Consider the following 15,606-nt stretch of genomic DNA (forward strand, 5'->3'; position numbering starts at 1 on the left):
ATGTTCACTAAATCGCTAAATATGCAAAAATATAATAGCGTTATAACACTAAAGCTGACGTGGCCGAAAAGGAGTGGACTTTCACATAAAACCGAAAGACAGCCGTCATCGTAGCATTACCGCATAAATTTCCAAAATTACCCTCGATGTAACAAGGACGGTCAAGGGTAGCATGGGTATGTATATATAGGTATAAAGGGGCTTAAGGATCCCAAATCCGAAACGCAAGTCGATGACCTCCTCTCTCTCACAGATCTAAAAACCAGAAGCGAGAGAAACAAATTCACTCTCCCCTTATATAAGCACCGATTTATAAATCTTTTTCCCTCTTCGATTCTCAATTCTTTGTATAAAAGGCTTCTCCTTTTCTCAATTCTTCGGCTTCCTTTCGCCCAAACTCTTCCCTCGAATCTTTCCTTCTCGTCTTAAAGCTACGAAACCCTAGATTTCGGATTTCTTCGCTATCCAAAGGTCTGACCTTTAATCCTTTTCCTGAGTTTTTTCGATTAGATCTTATGAGTTTCATCACCTTAAGAGGATAAGTCTCGTTGTTTTGGAAGATGAAATCTAAAATTGGCTCTGTATTCTCAAATAATTGAAACCCTTTTGAATGATAAGTCTATCTGATAAGACTTTTAAGCATATTGTCTTGGATCGTGTCTAGTGTCTATTATATTTTCTGGCTATTGCTTATTTTGATTGTGTTGATTTTGGTTTTGTGTAACTATAGAAGAATGACTGATCAAGGATTGGAAGGGAGTAATCCAGTTGATCTTAGCAAGCATCCTTCAGGGATTGTTCCTACTCTTCAGTGAGTTCTTTTGTGCCTTCGTATTTGTTTTTTGTCTCTTGGGATTAAGTGTTTGTTTGACCCCTGTTGACATCTTTGATGTTTTGTTTCAGAAACATTGTCTCCACGGTGAACTTAGACTGCAAGCTAGATCTTAAAGCCATAGCTTTGCAGGCTCGGAATGCTGAATATAATCCCAAGGTATTTGCATTATATTGTGACTTTTTGTTTTAATAAACGGTAGAAAAGTTGTTTGGAAGAGTACTCTCTCCTTGAGTTGACCTTATTGTTACCTGAGATCTGATTGGTCTATATACTGTGTACTGATTAATTAGAATCTAAGATATTATCTGTTTTTGGCTTTTGCTAAACTAATTTGCCTTAGCTAAGCTCGTCTTATGTAATACCTCTTGTGTTTTATGTTTCCAGCGTTTTGCTGCGGTGATAATGAGGATCAGAGAACCGAAGACTACAGCATTAATATTCGCCTCAGGGAAAATGGTATAGTTATTTTGGTTGGCAATACTTTTTCATAATTCTGAAATTTAATTACATTGGTTTGAATTCTCTTCTGAATTTGGCGACTAATCTCCAATTAGGTCTGTACTGGAGCTAAGAGCGAGGACTTTTCGAAGATGGCTGCTAGAAAGGTAGATTTTTTTTATCTTTAACCTCTTTAATTTAACTTTCTTATAGATCTGTTCTTCTTTACTTTAGCAATAATTGCAGTATGCTATTTGCTCCTCATTTGTTTATGCTAATAGGAGATGTTTTATTGTTTAGTATGCTAGGATTGTGCAGAAATTGGGATTCCCTGCAAAATTCAAGGTACAATTTCTTTAAACCTTTTCCCTATCCAACATTTTTTTTCTTACTTTTGCTTATACTAAATATATTCAATTGTTACATCCTGCAGGATTTCAAGATTCAGAATATTGTAGGTTCTTGTGATGTCAAATTCCCTATAAGACTTGAAGGTCTTGCTTACTCTCACGCTGCTTTCTCAAGTGTGAGTGATCTTAACTTATACATTTAGTAGTCAAGGACCGACTTTTAGAGATAAAAACGTTGTGCTGATGGCCATTACCTCTCTCTCATATTGGCGTGTGGTTAGTATGAGCCCGAGCTCTTCCCAGGGCTGATTTATAGGATGAAAGTCCCAAAAATCGTCCTTCTAATCTTTGTCTCTGGGAAGATCGTAATAACAGGAGCCAAGGTAATATCTCACTTCTCTTTAGGTTTTGTGATAATACTTGTTATGTCTCTCTCTAGTCTCTAGCTCTTCTGTCACCTGAAAAAATCCTGAGATCACTCATTATCAGATGAGAGATGAGACCTACAAAGCCTTTGAGAATATATACCCCGTGCTCTCGGAATTCAGAAAGATACAGCAATAGTATGTAACACACCCGTCAACTTTCCTCATCTTTCTTAGTAATGTTTGATTTCTCGATTTATTCGTGCATGAACCTAATTGTTGTGTTTATCTTTTATAGGGTCACGGATTTGTTCCCTGCAAAACTAGTTGTGCGGTCTTAGCCCCTTGGAGTTGCTAAAGCTTGCTGAGAATTTTGCCCTTGAACAAAGGCTTTCACAGTAGCTAGACTCTCACCTTGTGTTTTGGTTCATAATATAACATTGTATATACACAATGGAGATTCTAAAGACAATTCTTCGGTTCTATTTTTTTTCTTTTTCTTTCCAAGATATGTCTTACATGTATGTTGCTGTAGTGTCCTCACATTTCCACTTATGTTACAAGTAGAACCTTAACTCAGTGTGTAGCCCTAAAGTCTTGTTTATCATAGAGATTGGCCAAGATTGTGAACAAAGATGGAGAGTTTCAAGATCATAGATTAAATAACAAAAGTGGTGATTACAGTATCCATTACATGTCTGAACCACCAGCATCAATAATTATTTCGAAGATAGGAGACAGAGAATCATGTGTACAATGCTAAGATGGGCTAGTAATTCACAGTGGATCTGATTGCATCCAATATCTGCATCAAATTGTGAGCCAGGGAAGAATTAGCAACAAAAACGAAAATATATGTATAAGATACAGACCAGAAACAAAACTTGCCTTGTTCTTGGTTGGCATGTAGAAAGGTTCGAACACTAGAGGGAAAGGAGTGTCCAGGCCACAAACTCTGCTTACAGGTGCTTCTAACTGCAAAAGTAACCAGACATGTAAGCAAATATGAAAACCAGACATTGTTACCAAAAATTATAATGCTGTAGACAAATATGACTTGTTTTTACCCTCAAGAAGCAACGCTCAACTATAGTTGCAGCGATCTCGGCCCCAAAGCCTCCTGTAACAGGAGCTTCATGGCTAATCTGCAACCGAAGTAAGCAAACACATTTATTCTCTGAGACTTAGGACAATGATACTCACTCAGAGAAGCTTAACTTACAAGAAGTCTGCCAGTCTTTCTCACTGAGGTCTCAACGATTTCCTTATCCCAAGGGATCAGAGTCTTGAGATCTATCAATTCACACGATATTCCTTCCTGCAAAAACATTTTGTTTCATCATCTGTATCGCCAAAGACTAATTAAGTGCAAAACATAAAAACTAACGTTTTCTGCGTCAAGACATGCTTGTTCCATGATAGTGAGCTGTGCTCCCCATCCAACAAGAGTTATGTCGGAACCTTCTCGCATAACCTGTGACAAAAAGTTTTCATTTATTAGTCTTAGAAGTGTACTAAAAGAAGAGACACTAGAAATGGAACCTATATACCTCTGCCTCAGATAAAGGTATCATATAGTCATCTTCAGGGACATCCTCTACCGCTTGACGATATAGCCACTGAAGAAGAAGAACAAAGGATCAAAGACTCTTTTACAGGTTCTTGAAGTTGAAAATAACTCAAGAAGTAGTACCTTTGGTTCGAAAAAGACAACGGGATTCGGATCACGGATGGATGACAATAATAATCCCTTAGCTTCCCGTGGACTTCGAGGAATAACAACCTACCCAAAACATGCAATTTTCATATACACCTAAGAATATGAAGCAAATAGAGAAAGAAGAAGCTTTAGTAAGAAGATGTACTTTGATACCAGGGACATGACAAAAGAAAGCTTCAGGGGACTGCGAGTGGTAATGTCCACCGTGACCAACTGCTCCGTACGGTGCCCTAATAGTGAGTCCTACAATTGTCACATAAACCCCAATGAGTAAAAACTTGGTGTCTCATAACCAAGAAGGCACAAGAAGATATGAGTTTACCTCCACAGTTAAACTGGTTTCCACTTCGGTATCTGAACTTTGCAGCCTCATTAACAATCTACGAAATCACAAAACTCCATAAAGAGAACTCATGCGTCATCATAACTTGGTTTAAAGGTAAAGGTAGCATTTTTACCTGATCAAAAGCCGGGAAAATATAATCCGCAAACTGAATTTCCGCAATAACTCGATTTCCCTGCAAGCGAATAAGTAACCAGTAAGATGATGTGATAGCAATGAGAGGTAAACAGAAGAAACAAAAGAAGAGAAGAAGTGACCATTGCAGCTAAACCAATGCCAAAGCCAACAATGCCTTGCTCGCAGAGAGGAGTGTTGAAAACTCGAGATTTCCCAAAACGTTCAGCTAATCCTGTTGTACATCGGAAGACACCACCAAATCCAACATCTTCCCCAAAAACATAAGACCTTCACTCAAGTGACTCCAAATACATTATAAAAACCAATTCAAATGTACCTTAGACTTTAGGATTGAAAAATGCGAGAAAAGCTCACCGAGGATCGGTCTCTAAAGCGATGTGAAGAGCTTGATTAATAGCAGAGTATAGATTCATCGATTTACCACTTTCAGATACATTTTCAACCGTCGATAGCATCCTATATCCATGACCAGAGACCGGAAAAGATGATCCCCGGCAGAATCTGCGTACAAGAGCTGCCGCCATTTACGCAAAATTTAGACGCTTTCCACCAACGAATCAATCTGAAAACTACAGAGGTTTAGCTTAAAGTTCCTCAAGTTTCTTCTGGAGAAGATCACACAAATTTGATACTTTTGGATGAAACCAAAACAGACATGAAAGTACTATCTTTTGTCACGGAGTTTCCGAGATAAAGCGTTGGAGAAGCTATCTAGCCACGTCAGATCAGACAACAAGTACTTATTTGATCAGCTTCATTTATTATTGGGATTTTAACCACATCAGCAATTTCGGCAAGATAGATCAAAACGACACATCATACATTGGAATGGTGAAATGGAGAGCTGACTAAAGTTAGGTTCTCTCGGCTTCTTTGACAATTATTGGTGACAGCAACAAAATTATGAGATCAAGGTCGTTTTGTTTTGTTACACGAAAAAAATCAACAATACTTATCTCCTTGCTTTGAAAATCTTAAAACATGGATTGATTCAGATAACTTTGGAGAATGACAGAAACAAGACGAGAGAGGCAAAAGACCATCTCAAATTCTAAACGACTCAAGAGAGTCAAGTCTGAAACCAAAGCAAGAAACCAAAAGAAAAGAAAACTCTGCCTAAAAATCCAACAGACATGAAAAAACAAAATCCCACCCTGCTTTTATCTCCTTTTCTCTAATTCTTCCCACGATTTAGTAGGTCCTATGCGCATTTTTACAGGGTAGGAACAACAGAAAATGAAAAAGAAACCCAACATAAACTTGTAACGAGACTGCGATTTTGAAGAAAAGGAAAAATGAAAACAAGAAAAGATTGAAAAAAAAATAACTGGGATTTAAACTTCTAAGGGCAAAGAAACGGATCCGTCTCAGGTACTAAAGCTCCTTCCATGCTTCAAGGCTCACGGCAATCTTCTTCTCAAGAGAAACGTTAAACGGGATTGTTCATATCTTCATCTCTAGTCAGTTTTATGCCCATGCCGTGAGCGACACCATCCTCTTAGTTAGCAACCATTTGCCACCACATCGCCTGTGACTGGTTTAGCAACAGACCCATTCTCAGCAACCTTAACATCACTGGACGTTTGAACAGCTGCAGGAGATTCCTTGCTCGCTGACTCTGCAGTTGCAGATTCCTTCTTTTCATCGGTTACCTTCTCCTCGCTTACCTGTTAAGCTTTAATACATTAGAAACACTCAAGTTATATATATACTGAATGAAAAAGATTTCTGAAATTGTTTTCTAGTTCTTACCTGTTTCTGGGTTTGCTTGGCTTTCTTCTCCAAGATAGTCTTCTGTCGAACCTCGTAGAATGAGAAATCATCCAAAATGCAAGTCTTGCTGCTATGCTCCTTGAAAATTTTCACAATCTTCAAACCTTGCTCCAACTTAACCTAATATGATCCAAACAAAGAAAGTTAGGCACAAGAAAACAAAAACGCTCGTGGAGTAATCAGTAAAACAAGCCAAAAGATGTCACAAATATTTACCTCTTGTGTGTCTCTGCTGTTGGTAACAGGTTTGTTCTCATTGTTCTCTAAAGTAATATGCTTCAGTAAACTGTTTGGCACATCCTTCACAATATGCCACTTGAGGGGGAAAGAGCCGGTCCACTTATCTTGCTGCCAGTACTCCACATTTGTGTTGAAATCAACTGGTCCTGTCATTTCAGCAAGACCAACAAATTGTCCACTTGCATTGACCTGAAAGACAAAAACTGGAGTATAAAGAACAATATCATAAAACAAAGTAAAAAGAGCACAGTTTTTAATTTCAGGATTATATACACACCGAGAAAAACAGAAAGATGGGACAGCCGCCAGCTTTCTGTTGAGCTTCCTGGTATGCTGCAGCAAGCTTCTTGTTTCCATTTGGTGTGCTAGCCCAAACATTATATTTAATGCTCTTGTGCACATCATCTTCACTGTATGACTTGATGATAAAGAACATGGCATTTGCATAATCCACTGGGAAATCTTCTTTATTGTACTGTTCTCTGTCAGGAACAACACATGTGTTATCCGCCTCCCCAACCTCAGTTACATTTGATTCTCCAGTCTGCTCCTTAACCTCTAAGCTATCATCTAGATTTCCCTTCTGGTTCTTTGTGCCCTTAGCTCTAGGTCCCCTGTTAAGTTCATTCAAACCATCTACATTGTTCTCATTTCCGTAATAGTAACTGTTACCCCTGCCCCAGCTTCTGTATTTGTTGTCTGTGGCCGCCCATCCTCTTCCATTTGTTCTTGAATCATACCCAGATGAACCATAACCCAAAGCAGATCTCCCTGTGCTACCATACTGACCATATAACTTGTTCTGATACATCCTGTTGTAGTACCCCTGAGCTGTACCATAGCCAGTCACTGATGAAGGCTGGTGCACGCTCTGCAAAGAAAAAAGTTGATTGAAGGTCAGTTAACAAATTTGGAAGACTTGAGCGGCTATATATATATGCCAGTAAAGCAGACAATGGTGTTCATTAGCAAAAAGAAGTTTGGAAAGACATCATACCGTGTAGTGAGAATTTGAGCGGTAGTTTTGATTCCTCGATGAAGGTACTGTGCTAGACTTAGAATAGGAGGATGCAACTCCACTACCAGAAACAGGTCTCTGCACATCAGAGTACTTAGAGCCATCGTGCCACGGCACAGGAGCATAATACCCTTCATAGGCATACCTGGGGTCCTGATAACCAGCAGCCAAACCTCCTCCTGGAGCACCCATACCATACAAATTACTTGAGGTGTTAAGGGTAGCCTGGTTAGTTGGTTTCACTGGAGCTGATCCATTACTTCCTTTTGTGATACCAGCAGCAGAAGCAACATTATTGCTATCCGCAGGTAGTGTCTTCACACCAGCAGGTTTGTTTGCAGAGAGATCCGGCTGGGTAGGTGTAGCCACAGATGAAGCATACGGTCCACTGTTTGGAAAATAGTTAGGATACTGATACTGCTGAGCACCGTACAACTGCCCTTCCCCGCCAAGCTGTGGAGCAGGGCTAGTTGCTGGCGAGTAAGGATACGCTGCATACCCATAACCCTGAGGATACACAACAGTCCCATTCTCTCCATAAATTCCCTGGTAAAATATTGAACCTGTTAAGCAAAGAAAATATAAAGACGATGAAAGGCACTATTATAACTAGTCAGCACACACTTACAGAATTCATGTCAACACCCTCAGGATTTGTGTAAGCTGGGTAGTCAGTCCACTCTTGACCACTCCCATATACTGAAAAGTTACAAAACGAAAAACTTGTTAAACCAGTGGTGACAATTTAGTGAAATAATGTTTCTAGATTGTAAATGATTTGAGGATGAAGCTACCATTGTAATACTGGTAGGGATTGTAAGGATTAGGAACATAGCAAACTGAAGGGTCAGCAGCATCACTGGGAAGCATTGGTGTCAAAGATCGATCATAAGAAGGAACTTGACCATGAACATCAACGCCTCCATACTGGTAGACGGCAGTCTACACAAGACACAAAACAAAAGCGTTAAAAAAAACTGGAAGAAGCAAAAGTTGTGACAACAGAAAACCAAAATTCAATCTGCAAATCACCTTCTTGTTAGGCTCAGGGATCTCTGAAGCTTTTGCTGGCGAGTCCAAGGATAGTTTCTGCAACAGATCTGTAGCTTCTACAAACAAGGTGAGTCAAGGAAGCAAAGAATTACACAATTAACCATTAGAATAGTGGAAAGCAAACATTCTCAAATCAATCAAACTCGCCACAAATGAATCGATTTGAATCAATATAGAAACCTAACAATCGAGAAATATATTGAGAAACCCGAAACTGAATCTAGGCAATATCAAATATATCTGAACAAGACTCAAAATCAGCTCACTGGATTCAAGATCCAACAGATTCAAGATCGAGAAATCAAAACACAGATCGAGAAACATAAAGAAAGGATACGATCAGCAGGAGGAGCAACGGTAGCCATGAGAGGAGATTCGACAAACAAAGATTTGGATAGATCCTTCTCGGATAAAAGGGGATGCGACCAAAGAGAAAGAAGAAGAAGAAGAAAAAAAAGAAGATAGAGAAACCCTAAATGGAATCAGGAAAAACCCAGATCAAATCTAGGGTTTAAGAGATAGAATAGAAGAGAGAAAGAAGAAAAAAATGGCCGCAGCCGCCAAGAAGGAGAAGGGTTTTGCTTCGGGGAAGAGGAAAAAAAGGGTTTTGTCTCTCTACCTCTCCCTCTGATTCAAATAGATCCACTAATCAACCACCTCACCTTCTCTCTTTTTTTTTTCTTTCTTTTTTTTTTTTTTTCTTCCACCTTAAGATATTTCCTCTTTTGTTTTAAAAGAAGACTATAGACCGTGTGGTTTTGGTTATTTTTCCTGCAAAATCTGGATAATATACTTTTCCATTTTCTTAAAATTGGTAATCTTGTAATAAAATAGATATAAATCTCAATTCTGTTACCAAAATATAATTCAAAAGTAAATTTGGTCAAATTTAAAAGCAAAAGAGGGCATGCTTTCTATTATAGGTGTGTTTCTTCTATAAATTTACCCCAATATACATTGAAATATCTTTAAAAATATATATTAAACTTTTTTGTTTTGAGCAACTATTTAAAAACTAAAAGCAAATCATTAAGATAAAACCAAAGAAAGTAAAATCTATTTTTCAGAGAAACTTACCAAAACTAGCTATTCAAGAAAATATACTTTACCTTTAGGATAAAAGGAAGTAAATTACCTTAGCTTAAAAAAGCTATTATTAAATAAAAACATTTTAAGATCGAGAGTATGTAATGGGCCTATTTGATTAAAGATTCATAAACAGGCCCAAATCACCAAACAAGGCCACCGGAAATAAACCCATGATCCGATTACCCATCCGACGTTCTAGAGAGTTCTAATGAGAAAACAATGAAGAGTACATCCAACGGCTAAGATTAGCTCGAAGTTTCAAGAGCTAAAGGCTCATATCGCCTTTATATTCAAAGAAAAAATTATCAGTAGCAAGTGCATTCTTCATTTCGTCATTGGAGAAACCTACTTCTTCCTCCTTATCCGGAATAAACCTCTTCGGCGCCATCTCTCTCCTCACCTCCGTCGTTCCACCGTCCGGTGAGTGTCACTTTTCCCATCAATTGAGCTCACAATGTTGGCGCCTATGTAATTGTGTGTGTCGATTGATTGTTTTGTTAGAATTGGAATTAACAAGTATTACTAGTAGCTGAGAAAAAGTATGTTACCTTGTTTTCGTGTTCCCGGAGATTTGTGGCTATTGGTGTAGTTGTGGTTTTGAGTATTTGGGGATTGAGCTCTGATTTTGAAATTCATCTGTTTTTTGTTTTTTGTTGCCAGTTTTAATTGGTTAGTACTTTTGGTGAATCTTTCGTTTTATGTGAACTGTTGGATTGATTTTCAGTGTTTGAGAAGTGAAAATGGCATCGACATTCACTGCCACGTCTTCCCTTGGTTCGTTGCTTGCTCCCAATGCTATCAAGTTGTCTTCTGCGACTAGCATCTCTTCAAGCTCGTTTGGAAGGAGACATAACGTGTGCGTCAGAAGATCCCGTCCTGCCATAGTATGTGCAGCCAAGGAGTTGCATTTCAATAAGGATGGGACTACCATAAGGAAACTTCAGGTGAGAATTAATGAATTGATTTTCTGGAGTAATGATTAGGATTCGTTTTATTTTTGGTTTCTGATTACTCGTTTGTTATTAGACTGGTGTTAACAAGCTCGCGGACCTTGTTGGTGTCACACTTGGACCAAAAGGGAGAAATGTTGTTCTTGAGAGCAAGTATGGATCCCCAAGAATTGTTAATGATGGTGTCACTGTTGCGAGGGAGGTATGAAATTTATTGTCTGTTTAACCAATTATGTTCCTTTCGTTTTTAATTACTTCTCTAAGCTTAAGGTTTTCTTCTGCTTAGGTCGAGTTGGAGGACCCGGTTGAGAACATTGGTGCAAAGCTTGTAAGGCAAGCAGCTGCAAAGACCAATGACTTGGCTGGTGACGGTACAACAACATCTGTTGTTCTTGCACAAGGTTTTATTGCTGAGGGTGTCAAGGTTGTTACATTCTTCTTTCAGCTTTCTCTGATTTTATACTCAGAAGAACAGTATATTAATCTGAAATTTTGTATTTTTCAGGTGGTGGCTGCAGGTGCGAACCCTGTATTGATCACTAGGGGGATTGAGAAGACTGCAAAGGCTTTGGTTAACGAGCTGAAACTTATGTCTAAGGAGGTAAGTAACTATTATGCTAAAACTTCCTTCTTCTTAATTTTTCGAGAGTCTATAGCAAGATGGTCTAAAGGTTATGTCATTGGAAATATAGGTTGAAGACAGTGAACTTGCTGATGTGGCAGCTGTTAGTGCGGGTAATAACCACGAAGTTGGAAGTATGATTGCTGAAGCAATGAGCAAAGTGGGCAGGAAGGGTGTGGTGACCCTGGAGGAGGGAAAAAGCGCTGAGAACAACCTTTATGTTGTGGAAGGAATGCAATTTGACCGTGGTTATATCTCCCCATACTTTGTGACAGACAGTGAGAAAATGTCTGTTGAGTATGACAATTGCAAGGTAATTTTTCTTTATTCTGAGCTACCAAAATGATATTGTGATGCAAATAGCCTAACAAGTTTCTACTGTGCAGTTGCTTCTTGTTGACAAGAAAGTAACCAATGCAAGGGATCTTGTTGGGGTTCTAGAGGATGCGATTAGAGGCGGATACCCAATCCTCATAATTGCAGAAGATATTGAACAAGAAGCCTTAGCTACTCTTGTTGTTAACAAGCTTAGAGGCACACTGAAGATTGCAGCTCTCAAAGCTCCTGGATTTGGAGAGCGCAAGAGCCAATACCTTGACGATATTGCCATTCTAACTGGAGGTAGGTCATGTTTTTATAACAAAAAACCTATATGTGGGTATCAATCAATGTGCCCTCCTGATTTGGAATCATTTGGCTGTTAAAACCTTACCGTGTTGCTTCTGTTTTTGTGTGCAGCAACTGTGATCAGAGAGGAAGTTGGTCTTTCTCTTGACAAAGCTGGAAAAGAGGTTCTGGGTAACGCTTCCAAGGTTGTCCTGACAAAGGAAATGACAACAATTGTGGGTGATGGGACCACACAAGAAGCAGTGAACAAGCGTGTTGTACAGATTAGGAATCTTATTGAGGTATATGTTTGAGTCAAACCGCATAAGAGTCTGTGACAGCTACTTTTTTTTGTATAAAGTTTGTTTATGCTAATACAACTGCGGTTGTGCAGCAAGCGGAGCAAGACTACGAGAAGGAAAAATTAAATGAGAGAATTGCGAAGCTCTCTGGTGGAGTTGCTGTAATTCAGGTAAAATAGTAATCACATGGACTTTCTTGGATTTGTATGATAGAAGAATAAGTTAAGTGATCTAATTAAAGTTTTTACATCTTGGTTAAAGGTTGGAGCTCAAACTGAGACAGAGCTCAAAGAAAAGAAGCTGAGAGTGGAAGATGCTCTTAATGCTACAAAGGTGATTTTCTTTATCCAGCTGATGGGGTTATAGGTATCGTGCTACTCATGTATATCTTAATTATATGACCTCATTGAGTTTCAGGCTGCTGTTGAGGAAGGTATTGTCGTTGGTGGTGGTTGCACTCTGCTCCGGCTTGCATCAAAGGTCGATGCCATCAAGGATACCCTTGAAAATGATGAAGAAAAGGTGATTGGCAAAATCAAGAATTTTGAAATTTTTTGCAAATTGCTTGCTCTTACTGCATTTTCAACTATTTCCCATCTCTAGGTTGGAGCGGAAATTGTTAAAAGAGCACTGAGTTACCCTCTGAAATTGATAGCTAAGAATGCTGGTGTTAATGGAAGTGTTGTCAGCGAGAAGGTTATAACAACATAAGAACATCCATGCTTATTCAGCTCTTGATCTACGTAAGTTGCTTAAAAAGCTGTATTTATTTATTGCAGGTGCTGGCTAACGATAATGTGAAATTTGGATACAATGCTGCAACCGGCAAGTATGAAGACCTGATGGCTGCAGGCATCATCGACCCGACAAAGGTCAGTTTCTCACATACACTCCCTCACTCTGTTTTGCTATCCCATCTGATCGCAAAATATCCAATGAACCTGAGTGGATTTTTGTTTTCAGGTTGTGAGATGTTGCTTAGAACATGCCGCCTCAGTTGCAAAGACGTTCTTGATGTCTGACTGTGTGGTTGTTGAGATCCCAGAGCCAGAGCCAGTTCCTGCTGGTAACCCAATGGACAACTCAGGTTAGTCCAGACCTTCTGATTCATAAAAACTGGACAGTGACATCAAAACAAAACTCATGTTTCTTCATCACTGAATCTTTCTCGATTGTCTTGTTTCAGGTTATGGATACTAAGATAGACCGACCAGGTTTGCTCGTAAAGCTGAGAGATAGGCAAAATTCCGAAGCGAGAGTAGCTCACTGGGATACGGATTCCTTTAGCTTGCAAACAAATTTTCTGTGCAAGTGTAGTGATTTTTGAACCAGAGAATAATGTGTTCACTAGATATCATATTTGAAATCATTTTGAATAACTTGTCAGTGATCTTCAAAATCTTGAGTGCTCTTAATAACACCATCTTATATACATGCTAAAGCTGAGGGAACTTAGATAGAATGCAAAAAGTGTACTTTAAATTTAAAAGCTTCTTGAATCTGACTAAGAAAGAACTTCATTAACTGGTTAAGTAAACAAGTGTAATATAAAGCAATTCTTTTAACAACTCTAAAACCGTAAACACTGAATCGACAATCGACATATAACCTCAGGTGAGCAAAAGTGGATTCTACTATATGTACCTCAATGTAGATGGATTCTAAATCCAAAGCCACAAGCTGAACAGAGCCAATTCTCAAGCAAGCTTCTTCACCCTTCACCATTGCCATATCTTCCGGTAAAACTAAGCCGAGTTGATCACAGAATAACACAAACACAGCTTTGATCGCCATCATATCTAACATCTTCTTCTTCACTGCAAATATAACAGGGATTCAGACAAATGTCAATCAACTAATTCTCAAAGTTAGCATCTTTTGAAGCCTGAATTGATCAAAGATTCAAACTTCATACCAAGAAACCTAAGAAAAACAAAGATTCAAACTTCATAGAAGACAGTACCTAGACTCGAATTCTCGGATCTCAGCAAGTTCTTTCCCCATCAAATCCACCCACTGTACTTTCTTCTTCTCCTTTCTCCCACCATCTGCTGAATCTAAGACCTCCTTCTTGAGACTGCTTTTCAAGATTTCCCCATTACTAAGACTTTCTTCTTCTTCCTTTTTTCCCTCTAGAGCACAATCTTCTTCTCTAACAACCTCAGTCAACAAACCATCAACATGATCAACAACAACTTCTTCTTCTTCTACATGTGCATCATCATCATCATTGTCATCATGGTCACGATCATCAACAACCGTAGTCGAAGAAGACACTTGAGGAAAAGTATTCTCCAATTTGAGAGAACCAGAAGCGTAGATATGAGGAGAAGGCTTACAGAAACAGATGAAAGAAGGGCACTGGATCTTACACAGCAAAACCCTCATCAAAACATATGTTGGGTCTTTAAAACACCCGATCATCAAATTCCAAACTTTCCCTCTTTTCTCTTTATAAAGTTACAACCTTTTCATGCCCATTGAGATGCCCAGATTGGACTCAAAAAGCTTCGAGGATTTCAATCTCTGGATTTCTGAAACAAAAAAAAAAAAAAAAAAAAAGAGCAACAAAAGGTTTTCGAGGAAGAGTTAATAACCACAATATATAATATCACACTTCAATAGAATCCAAAGACCATAAATTAAGCGTTGATCAGATGAGGAAGCAGACAAAAGTACAGGGACCACGCAATGCTAATATTACTAATTGAGAAAGAACAGATTCCACAATTGAGAACAATCAGCCATGGCCATTAAAGAAAAAAAAAAGAGGAAATTGAGAGAAAGGCATTTACTTTTTTATGAATTTGTGTTGTGTGAGAGACAAAAGAGTGACTGACCAAGTTTTTAAGAATTTATGAAAAAGTGTTTGCTTCTTTTTCTCTGAGAAGAAGATAAAGTAGTTAGTCTTCGAATTTTGCTTTTTCAATGCCTTTAAAGGTGAAGTCTTTTTTTAACTAATTAGATTAACTGTTCCCTCGCTTAATCTTATATATTGGATTCTGTTTGTTGTTAGGATATCATATATATTTATTTTCTAATATTTTTTATCTGTTAGATAATTATTGAGAAGATTATGTGTTTTGTTAAAAAAAATTAGTTACGTATATAGTTAATTATATATTTTTTTAAATATTACTATGCTGCAGAATTTTTAAGTTCATAATTGTAATTAAATTATATTACTTTTATGTCTACCACTAACACATGCTTTCAAGTTTAAACTTGGTTATGACAGTACTGAGATCACCAGTACAAACCATTAACTTATAAATTTTGTTTGAAAATCATCTACTTATAGGATTAAACTTATACATTTATTTAGATATGAACTGTGTGTAGAGAACTTATATGTATCAGCAATAATCTTGCAAATCTTAATATTTAATTGGACAAATCTAAATGATTAATGTTAATGGAATAAGTCACACGAAGTTTCCACGTGAATGAAAGTATTTATCAAAAATTAATAATTTCTATATATTTTGTATCGTTGACAAATCCAGATATGATCTAATACTGTAATTTTTTTTATGAATGATGTAATCTATTAGATGCACGAAGTTTCTGCAAATCCCAAATGGATATATACACATAGGTATGTCAATTAATATAGAGAATAATGACGCGACATAGGATGCTTCTGAGTTCTGACATATTATTTCGAGATCAATCAAACTCAAAAGACATACAGCTTGTCTCACACATGTGTGAGATTTTGCTTATTATTGTGCATGCATCATCAATCATTTATAAATTGGTCG

The 15,606-nt window shown here is 38.0% G+C and overlaps 5 protein-coding genes across 10 annotated transcripts; 2 read left to right on the forward strand and 3 right to left on the reverse strand.

Moving 5' to 3' along the window:
- The first annotated feature begins 210 nt into the window (after positions 1-210).
- Positions 211-2,642, forward strand: TBP1 (TATA binding protein 1). 2 transcript variants are annotated; one of them, NM_112190.5, is made up of 10 exons: positions 211-471; positions 731-811; positions 904-991; positions 1,220-1,291; positions 1,390-1,440; positions 1,574-1,618; positions 1,707-1,799; positions 1,905-2,006; positions 2,113-2,186; positions 2,287-2,642. In NM_112190.5, coding segments are annotated over exons 2-10 (603 nt in total). In that variant the 5' UTR covers positions 211-471; positions 731-734; the 3' UTR covers positions 2,288-2,642. The 2 variants fall into 2 exon arrangements, with proteins under 2 accessions (NP_187953.1, NP_001030688.1); NM_001035611.2 differs by having other exon boundaries at positions 214-471; positions 1,905-2,186.
- Positions 2,616-4,854, reverse strand: DIN4 (Transketolase family protein). Its single transcript, NM_112191.3, has 12 exons — positions 4,544-4,854; positions 4,309-4,456; positions 4,167-4,226; positions 4,031-4,088; positions 3,854-3,951; positions 3,682-3,771; positions 3,539-3,607; positions 3,376-3,462; positions 3,211-3,306; positions 3,056-3,133; positions 2,877-2,963; positions 2,616-2,793 (listed from the first exon to the last, which is right to left on the reverse strand). The coding sequence occupies exons 1-12, from the start codon at positions 4,711-4,713 to the stop codon at positions 2,758-2,760; spliced, it is 1,077 nt and encodes a 358-aa protein (NP_187954.1). The 5' UTR covers positions 4,714-4,854; the 3' UTR covers positions 2,616-2,757.
- A 126-nt stretch (positions 4,855-4,980) lies between these two features.
- ECT2 (evolutionarily conserved C-terminal region 2) lies at positions 4,981-9,010 on the reverse strand. 4 transcript variants are annotated; one of them, NM_112192.5, is made up of 9 exons: positions 8,611-9,010; positions 8,253-8,329; positions 8,015-8,162; positions 7,849-7,919; positions 7,200-7,766; positions 6,480-7,073; positions 6,179-6,391; positions 5,942-6,082; positions 4,981-5,856 (listed from the first exon to the last, which is right to left on the reverse strand). In NM_112192.5, the coding sequence occupies exons 1-9, from the start codon at positions 8,636-8,638 to the stop codon at positions 5,692-5,694; spliced, it is 2,004 nt and encodes a 667-aa protein (NP_187955.2). In that variant the 5' UTR covers positions 8,639-9,010; the 3' UTR covers positions 4,981-5,691. The 4 variants fall into 4 exon arrangements, with proteins under 4 accessions (NP_187955.2, NP_001030689.1, NP_850578.1 ...); NM_001035612.1 differs by having other exon boundaries at positions 5,132-5,856; positions 6,478-7,073; positions 8,611-8,919; NM_180247.1 differs by having other exon boundaries at positions 5,132-5,856; positions 8,253-8,320; positions 8,611-8,895.
- Positions 9,011-9,632: 622 nt separating this feature from the next.
- Positions 9,633-13,433, forward strand: Cpn60beta2 (TCP-1/cpn60 chaperonin family protein). Its single transcript, NM_112193.4, has 15 exons — positions 9,633-9,782; positions 10,087-10,306; positions 10,389-10,514; positions 10,599-10,736; positions 10,818-10,913; positions 11,005-11,247; positions 11,321-11,555; positions 11,673-11,842; positions 11,935-12,012; positions 12,104-12,175; positions 12,260-12,364; positions 12,446-12,538; positions 12,622-12,714; positions 12,806-12,929; positions 13,029-13,433. The coding sequence occupies exons 2-15, from the start codon at positions 10,103-10,105 to the stop codon at positions 13,040-13,042; spliced, it is 1,791 nt and encodes a 596-aa protein (NP_187956.1). The 5' UTR covers positions 9,633-9,782; positions 10,087-10,102; the 3' UTR covers positions 13,043-13,433.
- Positions 12,881-14,785, reverse strand: AT3G13480 (nuclear polyadenylated RNA-binding protein). Of its 2 annotated transcripts, NM_001338054.1 has the most exons (3): positions 13,806-14,722; positions 13,487-13,659; positions 12,881-12,902 (listed from the first exon to the last, which is right to left on the reverse strand). In NM_001338054.1, the coding sequence occupies exons 1-2, from the start codon at positions 14,264-14,266 to the stop codon at positions 13,602-13,604; spliced, it is 519 nt and encodes a 172-aa protein (NP_001327070.1). In that variant the 5' UTR covers positions 14,267-14,722; the 3' UTR covers positions 12,881-12,902; positions 13,487-13,601. The 2 variants fall into 2 exon arrangements, with proteins under 2 accessions (NP_001327070.1, NP_187957.3); NM_112194.4 differs by lacking the exon at positions 12,881-12,902 and having other exon boundaries at positions 13,304-13,659; positions 13,806-14,785.
- Between the last annotated feature and the right edge of the window lie 821 nt (positions 14,786-15,606).

This window comes from Arabidopsis thaliana, chromosome 3, assembly GCF_000001735.4.
Source record: "Arabidopsis thaliana chromosome 3, partial sequence".
Classification (NCBI taxonomy): Eukaryota; Viridiplantae; Streptophyta; class Magnoliopsida; order Brassicales; family Brassicaceae; genus Arabidopsis; species Arabidopsis thaliana.

Excerpts from the sequence above, each read along its gene's own strand:
- TBP1 (NM_112190.5), top strand. The coding sequence starts at position 735 with ATGACTGATCAAGGATTGGAAGGGAGTAATCCAGTTGATCTTAGCAAG. Across the intron at positions 992-1,219 it reads ATGCTGAATATAATCCCAAG|CGTTTTGCTGCGGTGATAAT; the intron begins GTATTTGCATTA and ends TTATGTTTCCAG. Across the intron at positions 2,007-2,112 it reads TCGTAATAACAGGAGCCAAG|ATGAGAGATGAGACCTACAA; the intron begins GTAATATCTCAC and ends ACTCATTATCAG.
- DIN4 (NM_112191.3), bottom strand. The coding sequence starts at position 4,713 with ATGGCGGCAGCTCTTGTACGCAGATTCTGCCGGGGATCATCTTTTCCG. Across the intron at positions 4,227-4,308 it reads GCATTGGTTTAGCTGCAATG|GGAAATCGAGTTATTGCGGA; the intron begins GTCACTTCTTCT and ends ATTCGCTTGCAG. Across the intron at positions 2,964-3,055 it reads TTGAGCGTTGCTTCTTGAGG|TTAGAAGCACCTGTAAGCAG; the intron begins GTAAAAACAAGT and ends TTACTTTTGCAG.
- ECT2 (NM_112192.5), bottom strand. The coding sequence starts at position 8,638 with ATGGCTACCGTTGCTCCTCCTGCTGATC. Across the intron at positions 8,163-8,252 it reads TCCCTGAGCCTAACAAGAAG|ACTGCCGTCTACCAGTATGG; the intron begins GTGATTTGCAGA and ends TGTCTTGTGTAG. Across the intron at positions 5,857-5,941 it reads CCAAGCAAACCCAGAAACAG|GTAAGCGAGGAGAAGGTAAC; the intron begins GTAAGAACTAGA and ends AAAGCTTAACAG.
- Cpn60beta2 (NM_112193.4), top strand. The coding sequence starts at position 10,103 with ATGGCATCGACATTCACTGCCACGTCTTCCCTTGGTTCGTTGCTTGCT. Across the intron at positions 10,914-11,004 it reads TGAAACTTATGTCTAAGGAG|GTTGAAGACAGTGAACTTGC; the intron begins GTAAGTAACTAT and ends TTGGAAATATAG. Across the intron at positions 12,013-12,103 it reads GTGGAGTTGCTGTAATTCAG|GTTGGAGCTCAAACTGAGAC; the intron begins GTAAAATAGTAA and ends TCTTGGTTAAAG.
- AT3G13480 (NM_001338054.1), bottom strand. The coding sequence starts at position 14,266 with ATGATCGGGTGTTTTAAAGACCCAACATATGTTTTGATGAGGGTTTTG. Across the intron at positions 13,660-13,805 it reads ATCCGAGAATTCGAGTCTAG|TGAAGAAGAAGATGTTAGAT; the intron begins GTACTGTCTTCT and ends TTATATTTGCAG.